General features: G+C 50.4%; 1 protein-coding gene across 3 annotated transcripts; it reads right to left on the minus strand.

Annotated features, from left to right (window-relative positions):
• Positions 1-5,828: 5,828 nt before the first annotated feature.
• Positions 5,829-11,215, minus strand: C3H1orf216 (chromosome 3 C1orf216 homolog). 3 transcript variants are annotated; one of them, XM_060379542.1, is made up of 3 exons: positions 10,680-11,215; positions 9,814-9,898; positions 5,829-8,391 (listed from the first exon to the last, which is right to left on the minus strand). In XM_060379542.1, exon 3 carries the CDS (start codon positions 8,384-8,386, stop codon positions 7,694-7,696), a length of 693 nt encoding a protein of 230 aa, XP_060235525.1. In that variant the 5' UTR covers positions 8,387-8,391; positions 9,814-9,898; positions 10,680-11,215; the 3' UTR covers positions 5,829-7,693. The 3 variants fall into 3 exon arrangements, with proteins under 3 accessions (XP_060235525.1, XP_060235526.1, XP_021482801.1); XM_060379543.1 differs by having other exon boundaries at positions 9,814-9,901; XM_021627126.2 differs by lacking the exon at positions 9,814-9,898 and having other exon boundaries at positions 10,680-11,210.
• Positions 11,216-23,280: the final 12,065 nt, after the last annotated feature.

The following is a 23,280-nucleotide window of genomic DNA, read 5'->3' on the forward strand; positions in this document are numbered from 1 at the left end:
CCTGTCATGATCCTAAAGCCACAGAGAAATGTGGCCATGTCTGTCCTATAAAAGCCCATGCTTGAGCCAGACACAGTGGTGCACTCCTGGAATCCCAGCACTTGAGGAGGCAGAGGCAGTCCGATCTTTGTGAGTTTGAGGCCAGCCTGGTCTACAAATCGAGTCCAGGACAGCCAAGGCAAAGAAAGAAAGAAAAAGAAAGAAAGAAAGGAAGGAAGGAAGGAAGGAAGGAAGGAAGGAAGAAAGAAAGAAAGAAAGAAAGAAAGAAAGAAAGAAAGAAAGAAAGAAAGAAAGAAAGAAAGAAAGAAAGAAAGAAAGAAAGGTAGAGTTAGGCGGTGGGAGGGAGGGAGAGGGAGAGGTAGTCCAATTCTCCAGCTGTGGGATTACCGCACTAGCCTTCAGGTGGTCCAAGTGAGACAGCGGGCTTTGGGAGGGAGGAGAAAGGCCCAGAGGCCCACCGGATGCGCCCCACTCCACCTTGGCCCTGTGGAACATGCTACTGTGTAACTGAGGAGAAAGCGAGTCCACAGCTGGGTGAAGAGCTCAGAGGGCAGACTGATAGGCAAGTGGAGACTAGAAGTCCCTGCTGGAGGCCGAGGTTTGGGGACCTGAGGACAGGTGAGCACAGAGGCCAGAGATGAGGAGATAGCTCCCGGGATGGTTAAGAGCTCTGGGGACAGCCTAAAAGGGGTGGGCATCAGGTCTAGGGATTGATCCTAGTCCTGGCTGTTTAACAAAAATGCTGGGTTCCCGTCCCACTTGTGTTTCTGCTGGGGGCTTATGACCCACGCATCCCTTCACTGGCGCGAAGGATGCACCCTGCAGCTCTTTCTCACGCTCCACCTTCCGGCAAACCCCAGGGTTAATTTTCCCCTCCCCCCCTCCCCAGAGCAGGAGCGTCTCCCTGCTTTGTGCGCCCAGGCGCTAGAGGCGAGAGCCAGGGGACAGCTGAGGTGAGGAGGGTGTCGGGGGCGGCGGGGACCAGGCACAAAGAGGGGGAGGGGGCTCTGCCTGCAGCTGTCCCGCGAGGGGCTGGGACAAAGGGGCCTGCTGGCGGCCAGGCCCAGCCGTTTTCATGCTTGTTGGGATTAGGCATAGGGAAAGGCGCTCCGGACCGTGATGATCTGCAGCCCGGTGCAGCGCGGCGCGTGGGGCGGTCGGCGCCACCACCCTTGGCTTTGTGTGCAGTCCCGCGGGCCGCCGCCGGCTCAGGGAGGCCACCCCTTTGTCTGCGTCTCTCTGGGGGAACCCCGAACGTCAGCTGAACGCACCCCCACCTCGCCCCAGCCCTCGCTGGTCCCTGATGGCTGGACGGGTCCCCAAGGATTCAGCCCCTCCCCAGGCTCTAACACGCCAGACCTCAATACAATGAACCCTCCGTTTCCCCCGCGCCACTCCGGTCCCGCACACCTGCCAAGTTGCTCAACCCAAGGAATCTTTCCTCAGATGTATGGGTGATGAAACACAAAGATTAGGTGATGGACTAGCGCTAAAGCTTGTTAGGGAGGAGTAGAGCTGGGAAGGAGCAGGTGGGAGGACCCGGGAAGTTCTGGGATAGGCCAAAGTCTGGCCAAAGTATCCCTCAGGCCCAGGACAAATCGCGATCTTTATTCCTGAGGGGTTGGTGGGGCATGAACGAAGTGTCCCCGAGTGAGCGACGGTGTGTGTTCATACACAGACGTGGGCGCTGATCTGCTAAACCTGGTGGATATGCAGGATGCTGAGGCCTGGCTCAGATCCTGACGTCCTTCTGCCCTTCAGAGCATCCATCAGACTTACGGAGCTGCAGCAATGCGGGGGGTGGGGTGGGGGGGTGGGGAGGCGGTGGGGGTGGGGTGGGGGAGTGGGGAGGCGGTGGGGGTGTGGTTCGTTTTTGTTTGGTTTTGAAAGACAAGATCTCATTTGTCCCAAGCTGTCGCTATGTAACTAACTTTCGAATTTCTGCCTTTTTCTCCTGAGTGGGATCACAGGCATTCCCCCTACTACACTTGCTTTTAGGAGATGCTCAGGATCAAACCTAGGGCTTTGGGCGTGGTAGGCAAGCACTCTACCAGCCACTCAATTCTTCCCTCCCCTCGAAATCCCTCGCTCCCACCCGAATTGATTTTATTTTATCTGTGTGAGTGTTTGCCAGTAACACCCTGGAACTGTTACTTACAGAAAGTTGTGAGCTGCCGCCAGAGTACCGGGAACCCAGCCCGGGTCCTCGGCAAGAGCAACGAGTGCTCTTGACCGCTAAACCGTTTCTCCCACCGCAGCCATGATTTTTAATACACAGCACAGCTGCTCTACTATAACCCCTTCCCTGCCTACGGTGGCCTTCACCCTCTCTCCCTCAAATAATGACAGCTAGAGTTTCCGAGCTGCTTCCAACCAGCCAGGCTGGGGCCTAAGCCCTCCACCTACAATGGACTCATCCAACTCCTTCGTGGTAAGGACAGCACTGCTGTTATCCCTGTTGGACAGATGAGGAACATGAGGCCCGGATAATTCCAAGACATGTGTGTCCACTGCGCACCAGAAATCTGTCCTCTCTCGCCTGCCCTTCACTGCTCTCTAGGCTCCAGGAAGGAAGAGCAATACTGCATGGCTCCTCTCCTGTTCCTATCACCTCCAGGCAGGCACCCAATAGGAGGCACTAACCCTGGGGTTTGAGTGAAGTCTAGAAGACAGGTTACACACTGCCATTGGGGGCAGTCACTCTCCTTAGAGGCAGCCACTTCGCTGGGTGGTCTAAAAGTTTCAGGCCCTAGATTGTGGAGGACACTTAACATGTTTTGAAGCTTTCTGACCCTCCCAACTCTGTATTCTTCCTTTGTGCCCAGATCATTTCCTGCACCCCAGTTTTTTAACCACATCTTCTCTGATCATTTTGTAGGAGCTGACCTATTTTTTGTCAGCTTACACAAACTTAGACATATCTGGGAAGAGGGAATCTTAATTAGGAAAAGGCCTCCACAAGGCTCCAAAAGGCCTGTAGGCAAGTCTGTGGGGGTATTGTCTCGACTAGTGATTTATGTTGGGGTGTGGCCCTGCCCATTTGGGGGTAGTGCCATCCGTAGGCAGATGGCCCTAGATGGTATAAGAAAGCAGGTTCAGCAAGCCATGGGAGCAAGCCAGTAAGCAGCACGGCTCCGTGACCTCTGTATCAGCTCCTGCCTCCAGGTTCCCATCCTACTTGAGTTCCTACCTCAACTTCCCTGATTGATGGACTGTGATCAGGACATGTAAGACAAAACCCTTTCCTTTCCAGTATGCTTTCAGTCCTGGTGTTTTATCACAGTGGTAGAAACCCTAAGACTGAGACTGAGGTGAGAAAGATCTGGATGAGTGGAGCCCTCCTCTTACTTTCTCCCCTAGCTAGGGCTACCTGCTCCTTGGCAGTCCCTTCGTGCTTCAGGTCTCCTGTTGGTGTCAATATCAACCCATAGTTTTCCTAAGCATGACTCTTCAGATAGCATCCAAACACCGGGTTGGAAGAAGGTGGCAATGACCTTCTGCCTGCATCTTTCCAACTGCATGATCCTCTCCATGATTCCCCGACATCCCCAGGGAGGAAAAAAACAATCCCCACCCCAACAATTAACACAAGCTTCCAGATTTAAAAAAAAAATCTTAGGGGCTGGAGAGATGGCTCAGAGGTTAAGAGCACTGACTGTTCTTCCAAAGTCCTGAGTTCAATTCCCAGCAACCACATAGTGGCTAATAACCATCTATTATGAGATCTGGTGCCCTCTTCTGGCATGCAGGCAGACAACTGTATAAATAATTAAATCTTAAAAAAAAAAAAAAAATACCCGGCTGAGACCTTCTCAGAGTATAATGTTCCCTTCCCAAACCCAGAGCGGCCTCTACATTAGGCTCCTTATCACAAGTCTCATGGATTTTTGCAGGCCAGAGCTGTGCAAGGGCAGGGCCAGGGTGGGGCCCTGAAGGTCCTCTGCAGTAGGGGTTTGATCTGAATGCCTCCAGAAAATCGTAAGGTCCATTTGCTCAATCTTTATAGCTGCCGCAGGTGAGGAAACAGGTCTGCCCCCTATGAGGTATGGAGTAGCCCCAGCAACATCAATTTGCTCCAGCCCCTTCCACTTACAGTTCTGGATTTGGTTGGCTCAGCCACTGGGGTTCCGCCTCCTGGCCCCCAACTGAACTGTAGCAGTGTGGCTCTGGCCAGTCCCCTTTTCAAACCTACCTCCATCCCAAGAACTGTGCTTACCCCCAGACCCAAAAAGACTAGTAAGGTCCCATAATATATGATGAACTTCACGGTTTCCTCGGCCTGGTCCTCATCTTTTGCTCAGCTCTGAAAGCCCCCTGGCTCCGACTTCAGACCCTCCCCATCCTGTACTGGGGTTCAATCCCAGCATCTCTCTCAGGCTAAGAACCCTCAGCCTTCAAACAACTTTTTGAAGTTTTTAATTGTTTCTACAATCATTTGCTGATTTATAGTGTGGGCACATGGGCCACCTGTAGAGAGCAGAGGCCGATTTGTGGGAGTTGGGAGAACAAACTTACATCATCAGGCTTAGTTGCAAGCGCACCTACCCACATTGAGCCATCTCACAGCCTCAGAGAGATCTTCGTGGAGAGAAATATTAAGTCACTTTGTCTGTCTGTATTTTGAAACAGCGTCTCTTCCAGCCCAACCTGGCATCCAACTCACTCTGACCCCAACTCCAGGCTGCTCTTAAACTTCTGATCCTCCTGCCCCAACCTCCCAAGCAGAGATTAAAACCTCCCAAACTGAGATGCCCCACCCCCCAATTTTGTTTGGTTTGGCTTGTGTGTGTGTGTGTGTTTCTGGTAAGGTTCTCACGTGTACAGCCCTGGCTGTCTTGGAACTTGCTCTAGACACCACCCTGAGCTCTACCTCCCAGAGCACCCCATGACCCTGATTCTCCAGGGCTGGGACTAAGGCATGCTGGGATGCACATGGCACAACTTTACTTTTTTAAAAGACCCTCCCCCATTTTTAAAAGATGTTCCAATTTTTAGATTTTTTTTTTTTTTTGGAGACAATGTTTCTCTGTGTAGCCTTGGCTGTCCTAGACTCACTTTGTAGACCAGGCTGGCCTTGAACTCACAGAGATCCACCTGCCTCTGCCTCCCTGAGTACTGGGATTACAGATGTGCACCACCAGGCAGGCTAGATCCAACTTCCTTAAGGGGGGGGGAAGGAGAAAAATAGATGATGGAGGGAGGGTGGGATTGGGAGGGAGGGAGGGAGGGAGAGGGCTACAGCTGAGATACAAAGTTAATAAACTGTAATTAATATAAAAATAAAAATTTAATTAAAGAGATTGATTTTCTGTAAAAAAGTTAGGTATGACTAAGGAGATGGTCCAGAGGTAAAGGCGCTGTGTAGCCAAGGATGACCTTGAACTCCTGATTCCTCTGCTCTACCTCCCAGGTACCTTGCATTACTAGACATTCACGCCCACGCCTGAAAAAACAAGCAAACCTTTTTGTTTTCACATGCTAAATAAGCACTTTGCCATTCAGCTACATATTTAGCAGATGAATTTTTGAGAAATTAAGAAATAATAATATAGCTGGGCAGTGGCGGTGCACACCTTTGATCCCATCATTCCTGGAGGAGGCAGAAGCAGGTGGATCTGAGTTCCAGGCCAACCTCCAGGACAGCCATGGCTACACAGAGAAACCCTGTCTAAAAAAGAAAAAAAAATCATTTAAATGAGGGCAGAATGCAATCATATAAATTGCTATCAGCTGATATCTGCCATGTTATTGGTCCCAACTTAAAAGGGAAACTCAGTGTGAAAGAGGCCACCAGGCAACAGACAGGACAAAAACACATGCTCACATGATTTAATTTTCTGCCTTAGTTTATTTATCCTGGATTGGTCCAGAGGCCAGGTTCACATTCAACATGCAAGAACTATAGAAAGTCCCAGGGCCCACATTCCACCCACCCACCCACTCACCGATCAAGGACGGAACTGTCTGGAGATAGAGTGGAAGAGGCCCCACTTTGCAGGTGGGGAGACTGATGCCCAGAGGTAGCTGTCCCTGTCACCTGCCACCGTTGCCTCTTCCTGTCATTGCTCACCCATTAGGACCTTGCATTCTCTTGGCACCCAGAACCAAAACAAAAGGTTCTACTACCTTAACTACTGCCCCACCCAATACACGTTTCCAAGGCATGAAGCCTCTGCTGCAGCCTGTCAACCCTTGTTCAAAGGGGCCACAGTAAAAGAAGAGTATAGTCAACCATCCTGAGAGCTTCAGGAGGCTGGACTGACACTGTCCTCTGTACGACTGGAAAGCTGAGCTCTAGCTCCTCTGGACAGGCTGATTTCAGAAAAACAAAACAACCCAATTGGACATTCATTGCTGCTGAAGCAAGGTAGGCACAGCCACGGAGAGGTGAAGAGAAGGGAGGTCCCCTCCCCCATGGCCTTGGTGTATCTGGTCTAATACCTGCATGCTTACATGGACACAGTTCCTTTCAACAGAAGTTTAAACCGTATGGATTTCAGCCTCTCTCCTCACAGTAGAGCAGTATGGTGGGTTTTGTAATTCTCCTAATCTTCATAGAGTTCTACATTGTCACTCTCTCCTCCCTCCCACAGAGACAAAGACAGGGTTCAAAAAGATCCTTCCTTTCCCTTCCTTCCTTCCTTCCTTCCTTCCTTCCTTCCTTCCTTATTTCTCCCTGTAGCCCTGGCTCTCCTGGAACTCACTAGATCCACCTGCCTCTGCCTCTTGGTCAACCCCTTGAGTGCTGGGGTTAAAGGCCTGCACCACCAGCATCTTGTTAAGAGGATAGTTTTATTTTTCTTTATCCCCACTCCCACCCTTGCCATAGGCTCCACCACCATGCCAGTTTCCTTCCCGATACCCATTCTCCACCAAGTGTCCTGACCAAACAGCAGCACAGGTGCGAAGGAAGGCTGGAGCAGCCAATAACTCTCTTATTGGAGGATGGGTGTGCAACTCAGTGGTAGGACATTTGCCTAGCATGCACAGGGCTCTGGGCTCAATCCCTTGTACTGTAATTAGCAAAACAAACAAAAAGCAACCACCCCAAACAAAAAACTCTTACCAAAAAGCCAACATCAGGGAGGGCAGTCTTAGCAGACAGGGCAAGGTCTGGATTAAATAAGGGGAAGGGATGGAAAGGTAGCCGGGGAAATCCAGGAGAATGGGTTAGCTACAACCCTCAGATACAGGACAGCGAGACAGGCTTCTTTCTCCAGGAAGCTGTGAGACGCAGGACAGAACAAGGCTGGGGTAGACTCTGGGAACACAGGGGATGGGTGGATGCCCTGCAGGTGTAATTGAACGTATGTTTGCACACACCTGCTCTAAAGTCTTTCTGCAAATACACATGTTCCCAGGACATGCTTCCTATGCCGGCACTGGCAAACATAAGTCTCAACACACAAAGGCTCATTCATACCGAACACAAGCTTGTATATATTCAAACTCATATATACGCATACATATCTTTTGCCTGTATATCTTATTCCAGAATAAGTGGGTACCTGGCCACACATGCATACATAAACATACATGCCACATATAACACATATAAGTTCATTCATACATGCCTGGACATAACCTACCTACCTGTTAGCACAAACACTTATTTGCACTCATGCCAACTAATACTCATGTATTTATTTGTGCATAACCACAGGCCTGCAAGCATACACACTTTCGCACACCCTTAGCCCTGGTCCTGGGGCCTGCAAGGTGCTTCCCTCTGTTGGAGACAGCGGATAAGTTCCTTTCGGTTGTCTAGGATGGTGTCAAAGCTCTCCTGCAGTCGGGCCTGCTGGTCCACCAACTGGTGCTGCAGAGCCCGGATCCACTGGAGCAGTGCCAAGCGACGGTACATCACCAAGTGCACATGATGCTTCTCCTTCTCCCGCTCTTTGTAGCGCTCCTGAGCCTGCAACTGCAGCACGGCCTGGGCCACAGAGGGCAGCAGGGGATCCAGGGGGCTCGGGCCTCGAGGGCTCTCAGAGATGGGCTCTGGGCTGCTGCTCAGGCTGTCGATGCTCAAGGAACTGCTGGCATAGCCCACGTCCTCCAGGGGGGAGCAGATGCTGCTGGCGCTGCTCAACTTCTCAGGCTCAGCCCCGGGGATCTCCGCACCCTCCGGGGGGCTGCGCACTCCAGCCTCGGGGAGCCCAGGGGCTTGGAAGACCTGGTTATCAGAGGGCGACTGGGAGGAGCTCCTCATCAGGATGGGTTCCGCTTTGCCGGGCACACCATGCCAGTTCTTGTTGGCATCTTTAGCACTCTCCACAAAGTTGGAATTATTGTCTGGTTGGAGCTCTGGCTGACATACTCCGGGAGGCAGGGCCCCCAGGTACTGGGCCCCCTCTGCTAGTCCTGGCTGGATGGCGGCAAACATCTGGTCTGCGAAGAGGAAGCAGAGGAGTGAGTCACAGCAGGACAAGGTGGAGTGGCAACCTTGAGTGCAGTAACCTCTTTACGGTTCCCCCTCCCTTCTCTCTAATTAATATAGTTTGTCTCCCTCAGAGGGTTTTTCCTTTAAAGCTTTTTTGTCATTTTCTCTCGCCTGCCTGCTTTCTTTCTTTCTTTCTTTCTTTCTTTCTTTCTTTCTTTCTTTCTTTCTTTCTTTCTTTCTTTCATGTATACAATGTTCTGCCTACAAGTATGTCTGCACATGAGAAGAGGGCACCAGATCTCACTCTATGGCCACCATGTGGTTGCTGAGAATTGAACTCAGGACTTCTGGAAGAGCATCCAGTGCTCTTAACCACTGAGCCACCTCTCCAGCCCCTTCATTTTCATTCTACATACTTCTCCTCAGAGAACTTTATTCAGTTTTATTTGTTTGTTTTGTTTCTACACAGGGTTTCTCTGTGTAGAAACCTAGATTATCCTGGATTTGCTTTGTAGACCAGGCTGGCCTCAAACTCGCTGTGATCCGTCTGCCTCTGCCTCCCAGAATGCTGGGATTACAGACATGCGCCCCTGTGCCTGGCTCTCCTCTTCAGGGTCCTCAGGCAAGAGAGCTCTGCTCCCTTGTTAAGTCATGCTAGCCAGATGCGTAAAGCACCCTGGACTATGTACCCTCCTTCCTCGCCCCGCCTCACCGTCACATTCTGACAACTCCTCTTCATGCTCACTTGGCTCTGGTCATTTTTACCCAGATGATTGCCACGGCCTTCACTCACCCACCTCCAACTAAAAACTTAAAATTTAGGGGCTGGAGAGATGGTTCGGCAGTTAAGAGCACTGGTTGCTTTTCTGGAGGTCCCATGTTCCATCCTCAGCACCCAAGTCAGGTAGTTCACAACTCAACTACCTGCAACGGCCAGCTCCATACCAACACCCTCTCCTGGCCCCTTCATTCACCCACAGGCAGGCGTGCTCGCGTACACACACAGGCGCGCACACACATATGCTGACTTTTAAAAATTATTTTTAAAAAAGATGCCCCGTTAAATAACAACAAATAATATTTAAAAAAACATATATCTATATCTACACAGACATATACAGATTTCACAGGGGTCGTGTAAGACCATTGGAAAACAAATATTTACATTACTATCCATAAGAATGGCGAAATTTCAGTTACGGAGTAGCAACCAAAGCTGGGTGGTGGTGGCGGCGGTGGCGATGGCGGTGATGTGGTGCAAGCCTTTAATCCCAGCTCTTGGGAGGCAGGGTGAGTTAGTAGACTGGTCTACAGAGTGAGTTCTTGGACAGCTAGGGCTACCCAGAGAAAGCCCTGTCTCAAAAAACCAACCAACCAACCAAACAAACAAACTTACTAACAAACCTAAAAGAAGTAGCAACAAAAATAACCTTATGGTGGGGCCCACCCCGACATGAACTGTAAAGGGTCTCAGCGTTAGGAAGGCTGAGAAGCGCAGCAGGTGTCAGTGTTTACCTGCTGAAAGTGAACGAGAGGGGCTTCCGTTGGATTCCTGTACTTAGGAGAACACAGTAATAGTAGCAGAGGACCTAGGGCTTGAACTTGTCTCTTTCCTCTCCTCCACACTAAGGAACCCCTTTCCTAAGGAGAACCCACAATGCCAAGCCTCTTACAAGTCTGTCCCTTCCCCTCCCACTGCTCCTGGGACATGTTCACTGCAAGTCTGCACCCATCCTGGGCCCTCCCCACTCCTTCCCTAACTTTTGAGCTTGAACTGGCAAGAGATCCTACTTCCTATGAGTGGAAGAACGGAGGACTCAAGAATGAGAAATACTATTAAATCAAGCAGCCACTGGGAAGGTTCCCCTATAGGTGGCAGGGACCCTCCTCCCCACACCCAGCAAAGGGCAGAGGCCATGAAGAGAGTAAGGTTGGGACAGGCATCTCACCCTTTTGGCTTGTGAGAAAAGGCCTGAAAGTCATGTCCCTCTCCCTCCCCCTTCATTTTAATTTTTTTTTCCTAAGCCTGGTCAGGCTCATTAAGGAAGCTGGGGTGGGGTGGGAGTGGGGCTAAGGATACAGGTTCAAAAAAGAGTCAGTGAAATATGAGTTCAGACATCCCAGGAGCAGGATTTTCCCAAACCAATCCAGTGTAGGGGTAAGGGGCTGGCTCCAGGACGGGAATTGGCATTTTAGCAGGAAGACAGAGCACTGTGACTCTAATCTCTGCAGAGGTGGCTCCCCGACCCGCTCTCCCGCAGCTGGGCCCCAAGCCCTCCATCAGGCCCGGACTCACGGCCTGGAGACTCCCGCTCCTGCGGGGCTGGCTACGGTTCCTCCGGACCTGCTCGCTGCGGGCTTGGGGTAGGGTCCTCCGCCTGCGCGAGCTCCCGTAGAGGCGTGGCTGCTTGGTCCCGGCACACAGCTCCCAGCCCCAGCCCCGGCCTCGGCCCGGACTGCAGAGTCCAGCAACGTCTGCGCGGCTGGGCGGGGCGGCCTGACCCACGTGGGCCGGTTCGGTTCTCCCCGCAGGAACTGACTCCTCCCGCGGCTTGACCCCAGGGCCTTCCAGGTCCGGTGTCATCGCCTAACCTCTCTGGCCCGGCGCCATGGATCCATCGGTTCACCTTGCTGCAGACATGGCGACCAAGAGCCTCCTTCCCAGGTTTCCCAGGGGCTCAGAAATCCGCGAGGCCGCGGTGGTGCGCATCCGGTCCTGCCGACCTTACCCTGCCCCACGCTCCGCTCCTTTTGGGTTTTGCACACACCTTTCTGCCCAAAACATCCTCTCTTCATCTCCACTTACTCGTATTTTGGATCTTTGAGGACCCTCCTGCCGCCTAGACCTGGTTACTCCCTCTTCTATCCTGTGTCAGAGGGGGTTAAAAAAAAAAAAAAAGCCTTCACAACGTTTCTTACTGTACCGTGCCTGTCTGATTAAATTTACCTAGTGAAAGCTTTGTGTATTTTATTGTTTTGTTTGTCTGTTGTTTTGAGACAGAGTCTCATTATGTAGCCCTGGCACTATGTAGAAGCAAGGCCTGCCTGTCTCTGCCTCCAGAGGCAGGGATTAAAGGCATACTCCATCACCACCTGGCTGTTCTCATTCTAAGGTTTTATTTTTTATTTAGGTATCTGTGTTTGTGTCTCTCTTTGTGCGTGTGCATCTAAGGATGGGAACCCTGATCCGGGTAAGGCACAGTTCTTCCTTTAGACATGAAATTAAAAGACAAAATGGTGACGATTGGAGTCTGGAGTTTGCAGCAATCCTATTTCCTGCCAGGTGGAAGAGGCCAGTCTGTACAGTAGGAGAAAACGATACTGACACACAGGGCAGAGACAAAGGCACACAGCTGGCTAAGGGCCCCAGTTTCTGCTTCCTGAGTTTCTAGAGCTCTGTTTTGTTTTTCTCTGTGTAACCTTCATTGTCCTGGGGACTTGCTTTGTAGACCAGGCTGGCCTCAAACTCACAGAGATCTGCCTGACTCTGCCTCCCCAAGTGCTGGGATTACAGGCTCGCTCTACTACGACGGGCTGAGTTTCTAGTTGTGATGCCTTCTCCTCAAGTTCCTATCTTACCATGCCCAGCCTGAGTGGAACTTACCTCACTGATAATCAGAAGATTCTTGAATTAATACCTTAGCACGACGGGGTAACCCCAGCTTCTAATCAAGCGTTACTGCTGTGTAGCTGTTTAGCCTGAACTGACGCATGAGAGGGCAAGTTGTGAGCTTCGGAAGCTAATGATTCCCAGGGTCCCTCTTCCCAAGGTAAGGAATGCAGTAAAGAGTTCCTGGGGCAACAGGCTCTCTTCTGTGAGGCTGCCTGTGAGTTGTGCTGGAAGCCCAGGGATGTAGATTTTCTGAGTGATCATCCATGCTGGACTAAGCCTTTCAGTGATCTAGCTACCTTCAAGTCATCAATGCCCCTGTGAGCGAGCCCAGACCCGTAAGCAAACCCCAATCAAGTCATCTATCTGGTTCACCAAGCTAGACCTTGATGGGACTGTTTCTTTAGTCTGGCATCACCGCCCTCTCTAGTGGGAATAGATGCCTGTTCACATCTCCTCGGACGGAGTCAGACAATCGCTTAACCCTCAGTAAGCAGCTCATTTCCCCTTGACAGTCACCGTCAGGCCCACACATCCAGTGACCCGCCACCACGCAGAAGTGGGAGGGGCCTGAAATGCAAAGAAACCATCCCCTTGGTCCTGGCTAGAAGTGTTCTTCCCTAGACACCTAACCTTCCTGACCTGCAGAACCTAGAATCTCAGAGATAACAGGAAAACTCGCCAAGTCTTCAGGCGCGACCACACGCAAGGTGCCATCTTCCACTACATTTTTATACAAATTCTGACTTCAAGACGCAGAATTACAAGTTGGGTACTTGTAGTCCCAGCTATTTAGAAGGCTGCGGCGGAAAGAACACTGAGATCAAGGGTTGGGAGGCCAGCCTGGACAACACAGTCAACAGATGTATAAACCAAGGCCAGGGAGGTTAAGAGCACTTGCTGTTCTTGAAAGAGGACGATTGTTTGGTTCCTAGTACCCACATGGTAGCTCACAACTGGCTGTAATTTCACTTCCAGGGGATCAGATGCCCTCTTCTGGCCTCTACATGCACATGATACAAGCAAACTGTTAATCTACATAAAGGTAAATATGTCTTAAAAAGAATTACATATAAGGGCTGAAGAGACAGCTCAATAGTTAACAGCACTTGTTGATCTTGCAAAGGACCTGGGTTCAGTTCCCCACAACCACACGGGGGCTAGTGACCATTTATAACCCCAGTTCTAGGAGATCTGACCCTCCCTTCTGGTCTCCACGGGCATCAGACACACATGTGATGCACACAGGCAAACACTTACGTCATAAATCCCAACCTGGTTCAGCTCAGTCAATTCCAATGTTCTCTGTAGCCAAGCGGACCTTAAACTTGCGACAGCCCCTGGAGTAGCTAGGATGACAGATCGGTGTCTCCAGGCCTGGTTTCTATCACCCTATAAAGCTAGTAAGACTGGGCTTGGTGCCACACATGCTTAATCCCAGCACTGGGGAGGCAGAGGGAGGCAGAGGCAGATGGAGCTCTGTGAGTTCAAGGCCAACCTGGTCCACATAGCAAGTTCTAAGTCAGCCAGGGCTACGCAGAGAGACTCTGTCTCAAAATAAAACAACAAACAGTTGCTTCCAAATACACAGTACTACATAAGTCAAGAGGATTCCAAGGGCGCCAGACAGTGACCTCGATGGTGATGTTGCAGGAGATATTCCGGCATTGTATAAATAATGCAAACAGTGATTCCTCCCTCCCCCCCCCCACGACAGGGTTTCTCTGTGTAGCCTTGAGCCTTGACTGTCCTGGACTTGCTTTGTAGACCAGGCTGGCCTCAAACTCATAGCGATCTGCCTGTCTCTGCCTCTCTGAGTGCTGGAACTACAGACGTGCACCACCGACCCAACTAGAGACAGTGACTCTTGCTGTTCCATAACCTTCAGAAACATGATACTGTGGAGAACAAAAAGCCATGGCTATTTCCGTCTGGATGGAGACAGAGAGGCACATACCTGTTATTCATTCACCAGTTGCTTCTCCAGTCAGGACCCTGGCGGATGACTCACCTCAAATATAGAAGTATCTATGACTGTGTCCACTTCTCTCCCTAATATGTGCCAGAGACCCAGAAACCGCAAGCTACCCAGGGCTCGGCTGCAGGACAGGCCATCATGAAGGCCTAGAAGTGAACAGCCTGAATACTGGCAAACAGGGGATGGAGACATGGCTTGGCGGATAAAGTGTTTGCTTACTGCACAAGTTTGAGGACCTAAGTCTGGACCCCCAGCACCCGTGTGAAAGGCAGGCGATGGCAGTTTGCACCTGTGAACATTAGCACTGGGGAGGCAGAGCTGCGATCTCTGGGCCTCACTGGCTAGTCAGTCTAGCTGAAATCCAGCTGACTCTTGGTTCTGTGAGAAGCTCTCAAAAAATAAGGCGAAGGGGCTGGAGAGATGGCTCAGCAGTTAAGGATATTTATTGCTCCTGAAAGGACTGTGGTTTAGTTCCCAGAGCCCACAGGGGATCCCGTGCCTTCTAACCACCCCAGGCACCAGGCACACACATGGTGCATATACACACATAAGCAAAACACTCATACACATAAAATAAATCCTTAAAAGACATGATAAGGTGAAGCAACATAGGAAGTTACTCAAAGTCAATCTCTGGTCTCCACATGTGTATACAGAGCCAAACACACCCGCATGAGCACACACATGCACAAACAGGCACAAAACACACACACACACACACACACACATGTTGGCAAAGGACAGAGGCAAGAAAGGCCAGCAGTGAGTAACCAGGTTCAGGCCCCAGGGTCTGGGGTATCAGACAAAAAGAAGGGAAGGCAGGAAATTCTCCAGGACACAAGGATGAGGGCTCCTCCTGGGTGGGTATTTTTCAGTGTCAACATGCCCAGGAAGAGAGGGTTGGAAGGGATCTAAGTATCTCAGCTTCAGCAACCTGGCCCTTCCCCACCCGCCTGTTGACACGCAGGGCCCAGCCACAGAGCGCTCTGCTCAGATACCAGGACAGAAATTCAGAACGGAATCAAGCAGTCTTGACGAGCTCCCTGTTTAGAGAGGGGACAGAGAAACTTAGACCCCATGCTGCCAGAGGCCTCACAGCGGAGCTGCTAGAGAAAAGAAAGTGCAAGTGAGAGGGTGGGGAAAAGCCTCCAGAGGCTGAATTTGAGATAGGGCTTGACTGACTAGAAGTCACCAACACAAAGCAAGCTTTGGAGGCAGCCTGTTCCGGAGGTATGAGGTATGGGGACGGAGTGAGCCAGGGCGGCTGGTGCTTGGAGGCGAAATGGAGGTAGAACATTCTGCTGAAAACAAAGCCCAGCTGTGCGAGGTCTTGCTCGCCAGGACTCAGGCTTCATCCTGTGACAGCGGGTTGGTCACTGGGGAAGCCTCCCCCCAACTCCCCACCCGTGACTCTGCTTCAGAACATTCTAGTCCTGGAGGACAGACACTCTGCTTCACTCTCTTCCTTTTTCCTGATATCACCTGTCAACTTTCTCATGCGGCTTCGGAAACTTCTACAAATCAAAAGGCTTCCACGCGTTTGAACTAAATACGGGTACTGTGCCTTTAGAAGAGTTGGATATGAGTTATTTGTGAACTTTGTTACTGGAGCTTCAAAACACAGGCACAACACAGGAGGGCCTTTGCCCTAACCCCGAGGGGCCTAGAGGCAGATTTAGAAGGAAGATTATACTCCAGAATTGGCTCTTCTTGGGAAAGGAAGATCCAGGAAGCCTGTGACCTAGTTCTGTTCATCTCTTCTCCATCGCCTCTTAAAGGTAAAGGCCACCTTAGACTATCTCAAAAGGCTGTGTGACTTAGGTAAAAGGGTAGGCTGTTTTCTCAGATGGGAGTGAGGCTGAGGTACTTCCAACCAGAGGTTTTACAGTTTGTTGTTTTTTGTTTGTTTGTTTTGGCTTTTTGTCTTAGGGCAGAAAAAGGTTTTTTTAGTGTTGGGAGTTAAATTCAGGCTCTCTTAAGGCTAGAGAGATAGCTCAGTCGCGTAGGGCTAGATAGGCTCAGAACCACTTACAAGCTTGGCAGGAGTTCTACCACTGAGCTGCGGCCTCACCCCTGCTACTGCAGGCTTCTTAAGGACCTAGACTATAGATATGAGCCATTGTGATGCCTGGGAATCACTTTTTATTTTCTTTGAACAAAACAAAGCTGGATGTTGGTGGTACACACCTTTAATCCCAGCACTCAGGAGGCAGAGGCAGGTGGATCTCTGAGTTAAGAGGCCAGCCTGGTCTACACAGTGAGTTCCAGGATAGCCAGGGCTACACTGAGAAACCTTGTCTCAGAAAATGAATGAATGAATGAATTCTTTTTATTCTTTTTGACAGGGTCTCACTATGTAGCCCTGGTTGTTCTGGAACTCACTATATATAGAGAAGGCTGGCCTTGTATTCACAGAGATCTCTCCATCTCTCCAGCCCCAAGGAATGTAGGTTGTTTGTTTTCTTGTTTTGTTTTTGTTGTTGTTGTCTTGTGGTTTGTTTTTTTTTCCGAGACAGGGTTTCCTCTGTGTAGTTTTAGCTATTCTGGAGACATGGTAAACCAGGTTGGCCTCAAACTCAAGAGATCCCCGTTTCTGCTGGGATTAAAGGCATGCACCACCACCACCCTGCCTGAGTATGGTTTTAAAGGTCAGTGGGGCACAGTTTCAAACCCACTGCACCACATGAGCACAGAAAACGGATCTACTTCCTATCCCTAGGCCTACACCCCAGGAGAAAAACAGCAAGGCTGCTTGAAACCCTGTAGACTCTCTCTGCAATGCCTTCAAGTAGTAAATACCTTCTCCCAATATCTTCCAAGAGACCAGGATAGCCACTCTACAGCGGGAGCTTGTGACCAGCCTAGAGCCCACAGCAGGAGTGACTAGATGAGAGAAGCGCATCGGAAGAAGGAATGAGGGAAGGGGGTGCCTGCCTTCCTGTGTATACCCCTTCCTAGCAGCTGCCTCTGTGGGTTCCATAATCAATCCCCTTCCCTCACCTCCACTCCACCCTCTGGCCGCCCACCTCTCCTCCACCCACGCCATTCATCGGCAGGGCACCCTATTAGTGCAGCATTTCAGGGCCTGACAGATCCTTTCTGGGTGCCCCCCACATGTAACCACTTAACCCCCAGCACAAAAGGCCATGCTGAATAGGCTAGGAGCCAGCGGCTCGTGCGGAGGGGGAGGTCTCAATAGGATTTGGAGAGCTGGGTGTATAACGCGCTCTGCTCCAGCAGCCCCCAATGGAGGAGCTGAAGTCGGGCATGTGCCGAGAGGAGGAGCCCGGCAGCTGCAACCCGCCCCCGAACAATGATTTATTCATTCTCTTGGCACGCTCAGAGAAAACAGGCTCCAGGGAACGTGGCCCCACAAATCGCCCTGGGCCTCAGATAATTCCCACCATCACCACTGAAGTTCAGAGAGCTCACTCCTCCCACCCCCCGTAATTTATTAGCTAAAGCTTAAGTTCCTCTTCCCTGTAAGGGAGGGCTTCTAGAAGCGCTGGGTTGGGGGTAGGGTGGGTCGGGCAGGTCTCGTCCTTTGAAGGGGCTACACCCAATCCGGGTCTCTTCAAGTTCCTTCTCTTGCCCACCTGCGGCCTGTAGAGACCCGTGTAAACAGCCCTCTCTAAAGTAAAGAAACAAAACAACAAGGCACATAGAGTGGCTTGTTTTTAGAACTGCCCTCACAGGGTAGGGCAGAGGAAGAAGCTGGGTGGCTTAGCCTAGCAAGCTTGCTGGCTTAAGTGAAGGCTGCCAGCAAAAGGTACTGTTCTTGCTGTCCCTGCTCTTCTGTCAAGCCACCTCCTCTAGAGGAATCTCTGGAAACTTTGGGGGTTGGGGTCCATAATAAAAGTAGGTAGGCAACATTTGGTAAATCGAGGCAGGAGGATCACAAGTTTGACGACAGCCTGGGCTCCACAGAAAGAACCTATCAAAAAAAAAAAAAAAATCAAATGTCAGGCAAGTAGTTTGTTTGATTCTTTTTTTTTTTTTTTTTTTTTTTAAGACAGGGTTGCTCTGTGTAGTCCTGGCTGTCCTGAAACTCACTCTGTAAAACAGGCTGGCCTTGAATCAAAGAAATCAGCGTGCCGCTGCTTCCTGAGTGCTGGGATTAAAGGCCCTCCCCTCCCCCCGCCACTCCTGGCCAAGTAGTTCCTTTCTTTTAAAAAAAAAAATCTTCTATGTGTACAACTACTTTGCCTGCATGTATGCATACGTCCTATGTGCATGCCTGCTGTCCAGCTACATAGCTGAAACTCTATCTCATAAAAACAAGTAGCCTTGGGTTGTAGGTCAGAAGCGGGTACTACAGCCCCTGGAGTTAGGGATGGTTGTGAGCTGCCATGTGGATGCTGAGACTAGAACCTGGGTCCTCTGCGAGAGCAACCAAAGCTCTCAACCACCGAGCCACCTCTCTAGATCCAGCGCTAGTAGTTTCAAGAACAAAACTGTGACAAGCAAACTTGCCTTCCCACCTTCATAGCTCATGTCACTGAGGCCAGACTTTTAAAAAAATCATAATACATAAAACTAAAAAAATCAATAATGTTAGCAGAACAGGAGTGTCAGGTTGAAGTGACCATCCTCAGCCTGGCCCCTGGGCCTCCTAGCTCCAAGCTTGTAATTACCTTGTCACACAGAAAACAAATCTACTGTGGACCTTACCAGTGAGAGGTGGGAGATCCAGGGCTGCCCAGTTGGGAAGGGGAGGGAACAGCAGGGAGACTGATTAATCCTCAGTGCCGGAGGTGAGAGAGCTCAGGACTGGCAAACCGCGGCCTAGAGAGCTCAGAAAGTTTTCTTCCTTTCAGAAGAAGGGCGGACACACCAGAGGAGCTGATTTGGGGACTAAGGAGAAGGGCTCAAACCCTCTCCTGCAAGCCTCAAGGAGGGACGATTGCTAAGAGGCTGCTGCCCTCTGGTGGGCATAAGGAGAACCAGCAACACCTCCACCGCTGACACCCCATCCTGAAAGGAATCTCCCAAGACCAACATCCTTAGGAAGCTGGTACTCAGAGTGTAGCATTCACTCAAAAGGTCCTCTTGCATGGCACAGTGCCACAAACCTCTTTAAAAAATTAAATGCACATTGGTGTCCTGCCTGCATGTATGTCTGTGTGAGGATCTCAGATCCCCTGGAACTAGGATTACAGAGAATTGTGAGCTGCCTTGTGGTAATGGGAATTGAACCCAGGACCTTTGGAAGAAGGCAGAGGCAGGAGGATTAAAAGTTTATAGTGAGTTCAAAGCCAGCCTGAACAACATGAGACCCTGTAGCAAGCAAGCAAGCAAGCAAGCAAGCAAGCAAGCAAACCAATAAACAAAAACCCTAGTACCTTTGGTTTTCCTGTCTGTGAAAATGGGAAAGAAACAGGAGCGGGCTAAGGAAGTTGAAAGCTCCCCACAAGGAGCTCTGAGGTTAGAATGGCTCTTCGGAGTCGTCCCCACCTGATCCGAGCTGGCCAGGCCTTTACATACCTGTCCTCAGCGGAGGTGAGCTGTGCCTGAAAGGGGCCTGGCCTTGCAAGGTACTCTGTGGCTGAGACAAGCCTCAAAGGCTGAGCCACAGGAAGTTCCGCCCACAGTGTTCCCAGCAGCTGGGTCAGTAAGGTCTTCAGTGAAGGGTTCACCCCACCTGCCACAACTGCTCATCACATGCGTAAAACGGCCCACAGGGTTAGCGTGGGCCACAAGCTCTGGGCTCCAGGCTCAGTTACCAGCCTGTTATGCACTGAGCCTTGGGGATGGTCAGGCGAGCCTTAATACTCAGCTTTCGGATCCATTCATGCCACTAGCATTCACTGAGATTTCCTGGGCCAGGCCTGGAGGCGGACACTTTCCATTTTTTCTATTTAATCCTCACAACTGTGGAGTGAGTATTAGGGCAGATTATTCAGATGAGATCAAGTTATTAAGTGGCTTTCACAGTCCAATGACACTTTAAGAAATGACACTCACAAAGGGGCAAGTGTTATTTCTGCTGTCAAAGACTCTTCGGGCCACAAAAGGTCTTGGCTGCGTTCCACCTGTGTGTGACGTGAAACAGGATGGCTGGAGGTTGGCAGTCGGAGCATATCCTCGGCTGGAGCCAAGCGTTCTGTTCCACAGCCCCCTGCTTCAGCTCCTTCCTAAGAGAGGTGAGAGAGGCACCGACTGTAAAGTCCTGCCAGAGGCCACTGTCAGCCAAAAGGAAGCAGGAGATTGCTGCTCCAGAAACCCCTCAGCACCCCGTATCTCTCCATGGGGACAAAGGCTGCGGACAGAAAGCCATCAGCCCCGACTTGCTCTCATTCTTGGTCAATTAAGCCTTTCTAAGCCTGATGGTAGGGGTGTGTACCTTTAATCCCTGCACTTGGGAAGCCGAGGCAGGTGTGTGAGACTGAGGCTAGCCTGGGCTACATAGTGAGAGCATCTCAAAAAACAAAAACTGAACCTTTCAGCACATCCAGGCCCCAACGTTAAGTTTTTATTTTATTTTAGTTTAGTTTAGTTTTAGTTTTTTCATTTTAGTTTAATTTAGAAAGAGGGAAGAGGGGTACTTAGATGCTATTGTTTTTTTTTTCCCCTGAGAATGACTGGATAAATTTACTCAATACTCCTGCTCTCCTTCCCACTACATACCACACACAGCACGTGCATGCACATGTGCTGGCGTGCGCGCGCGCGCACACACACACGCACACACACACACACACACACACACACACACAGACACACGAACGCGCACACACACAAACGCACTCGGCCTTCCCTCCTGGGCTCCCAGAACCTAATTTTTCACGTTTAGAAAACCCAGATGATTTTTGCCTGGGTCCATCTGGTTTTCCAAATAACCTGTCTTTTTGATAAATAACGTAAGTTAAATTAGACAAGACAAACAAAGAGAGGGGTGAGCAATCAGCTTCCCTCCCCCCCCCCCCAGCCTCTGAGAAAAAGAGGGGGCTGAAAAGCCCAGAGCACAGTTCACTCCCCACCGGTCCCCAGCACTTTCAACCCGTGGACTGGGCCAGTGCTTCTCCAGCCTAGAGTGGGGAGAGCTTAGCCACCCCCACTCCTGGCCCACCAGCCCACCAGCCCTAAAAAAAACACCACATGCCGTGTTTCATCTGAACGTTAGCAGAGAACCCAAGTGTTCAGCCCCAAAGCTTCCTCCAATCACCCTTAGGCTGTGGCTACTTCAAACTCCCTCTTCTCATTATGTACCCCACCACAGGGAAGAACGAAATCAATACACTGAAAATGAAAAACCTTTAAGGTGAGAGAAGATGGGAGAGAAAGAGGGGACGGGAAGGGCATGGGTAGAACTAAGATGGTGTAACTAAGGGATGCAGCGATCTGGCGCCTTGTTCTCAGAAGGTCAGATCGCAGGCCGACACCAGCTGCACACAAAGCCAGGCCTGTTATTTTAGTTCACATTGAGAGTCCTGGCAATACCTTAGGCCTTCATTCCTATAGCTGTCAAAGTTTCAGAATAGCACTAGCAGCCACTGGCTGCTGGATTAGGTAGCCCCATGGTCTGGGAGAGCAGGGGGCTTTGTTGAGGCACGGCGTCATCTCCTACCCACCCCGCCAGTGTGCCCAGGCCTCAGCCCCATCGTCTCCTGAGTGGCGAGTTGGATATGCAGCCACATTCCATCGTACCTTTAGTCCAGCCATAACCCAGTGAGCCGCACAAAGTCAGCTCACATGAGTGCCCACCTCCAGTTGAGGGAACAAATCCAGCGGGAAAGACTCAGACAGAGCGAGGTCTCACACATCCATCTCTAGTCCATGCTCCTTTAGAAAGTGTTATAAACAAGCCAGCCATGGTGGCTCACACCTGTAATTCTGGCTGCAGCCACCAAGGCAGTGAATAAGCTAGCAGAGCCTACACAGTGAGGTGCAGGCCAGCCTGAGCTATAGTGTAAGACCTCACCTCAAAAATACAAAAATAGGGGGCCAGAGGGGTGGCTTAGGCGGCTACAACTGTCTGTAGCCTCAGCTCCAAGGGCTCTCATATCTTCTTTTGGCTGCCTTGGGCACCTGCACATACATGGCATTCACACACACACACACACACACACACACACACACACACACTGCACATGAGTGGGTATGCTCACACCACGTGCAAATAAAAATAAATCTTAAAACAAAAATAAAATTAAAAAAATACTTCTTTTTGAGACCGAGTCTCACTACATAGCCATGGCTGTCCTGAAATTCACTCTGCAGACCAGGCTGGCCTCGAACTCACAGGGACTTGTCTGCCTCTGCCTCCCTAGTGTTGGAATTAAAAGCATGAGCCACCATAATCTGCTATAAAGTACTTTTTAAAAAGTGTTGCTGGCAATTCAGCTCTAAGCTTTTCACCAGGTGTCTCAACCCTTACTGCTCAAAGAATATTAATTAAATAGCTTTGTGTGTCAGGTACAACGCTACCCCACAAAACAAAATAGTCTTTCAAGGAATTTGTCTTAACTGATAAAACAAACCTATCATAAAGTAGAAAACTGTGATAAACAATCCAGAAGTGTAGGGACCATTACACAGGTTACATCACCATTATAGTCATTGTCTCTGTTCCCCGCTCAGCCTCTTCAGGCCTGAACCATGCTGCTCAGGCTTTCCCTCTAGCTTGTGGCAATCCTCCTGCCTCTACCGAATGCTAAGATTATAGGCATTCACCACCACACCCAGCTCTGAAAAGTTTGTTTTTGATGTTAGGGATTGAACCCTGAGCCTTGTGCCTGCTAAGCAAATAACCTGACAACGAACAACAACCCTTCCCCGGGGAAAGGTTTAGAGCAGCCAGTGCATCCTCCACACATTATGCACGTGGAAAGGGCACCTTCTGCCTGCTATGGAGACTGGAAGAAAAGGAAGCAAAGACAGAAGTGGGGACATCAGGGGACTACTGCAGCACCCTGGAAAGAAGCTGAAACTCAGCACAGCCCTGGCTGCAGAGCTGGAATAAGTGAGCCAATTCAAGATGCAAATTATGAGAAAGAACTTACAGACAGGCCTGCAAATGGACAAGATTGTTCTTTACTTTTCCTACTCGAGGGATGGGGATGCAGCGATAACTATTTCTTCAAGATTTATTTTTATCATTTTAAAATTGTGTGTGTGTTTGTACATGAGAGTGAAGGTGCCTGGGAGAGGCTAGAGGCACTGGATTCCCCTGGAGCTGGAGTTAATAGGCAACTGTAAGACACATGACGTGGACACTGGGAACCGAACTTAGGTCCTCTGGAAAAGCAGCCTCTGAGCCATTAGGAATTAATTTTTGAGCCGGGCATAGTGGCACACGCCTTTAATCCT

This window comes from Meriones unguiculatus, chromosome 3, assembly GCF_030254825.1.
Source record: "Meriones unguiculatus strain TT.TT164.6M chromosome 3, Bangor_MerUng_6.1, whole genome shotgun sequence".
NCBI classification, from domain to species: domain Eukaryota; kingdom Metazoa; phylum Chordata; class Mammalia; order Rodentia; family Muridae; genus Meriones; species Meriones unguiculatus.

Coding starts and splice junctions, on each gene's coding strand:
- C3H1orf216 (XM_060379542.1), bottom strand. CDS start 8,386: ATGTTTGCCGCCATCCAGCCAGGACTAGCAGAGGGGGCCCAGTACCTG.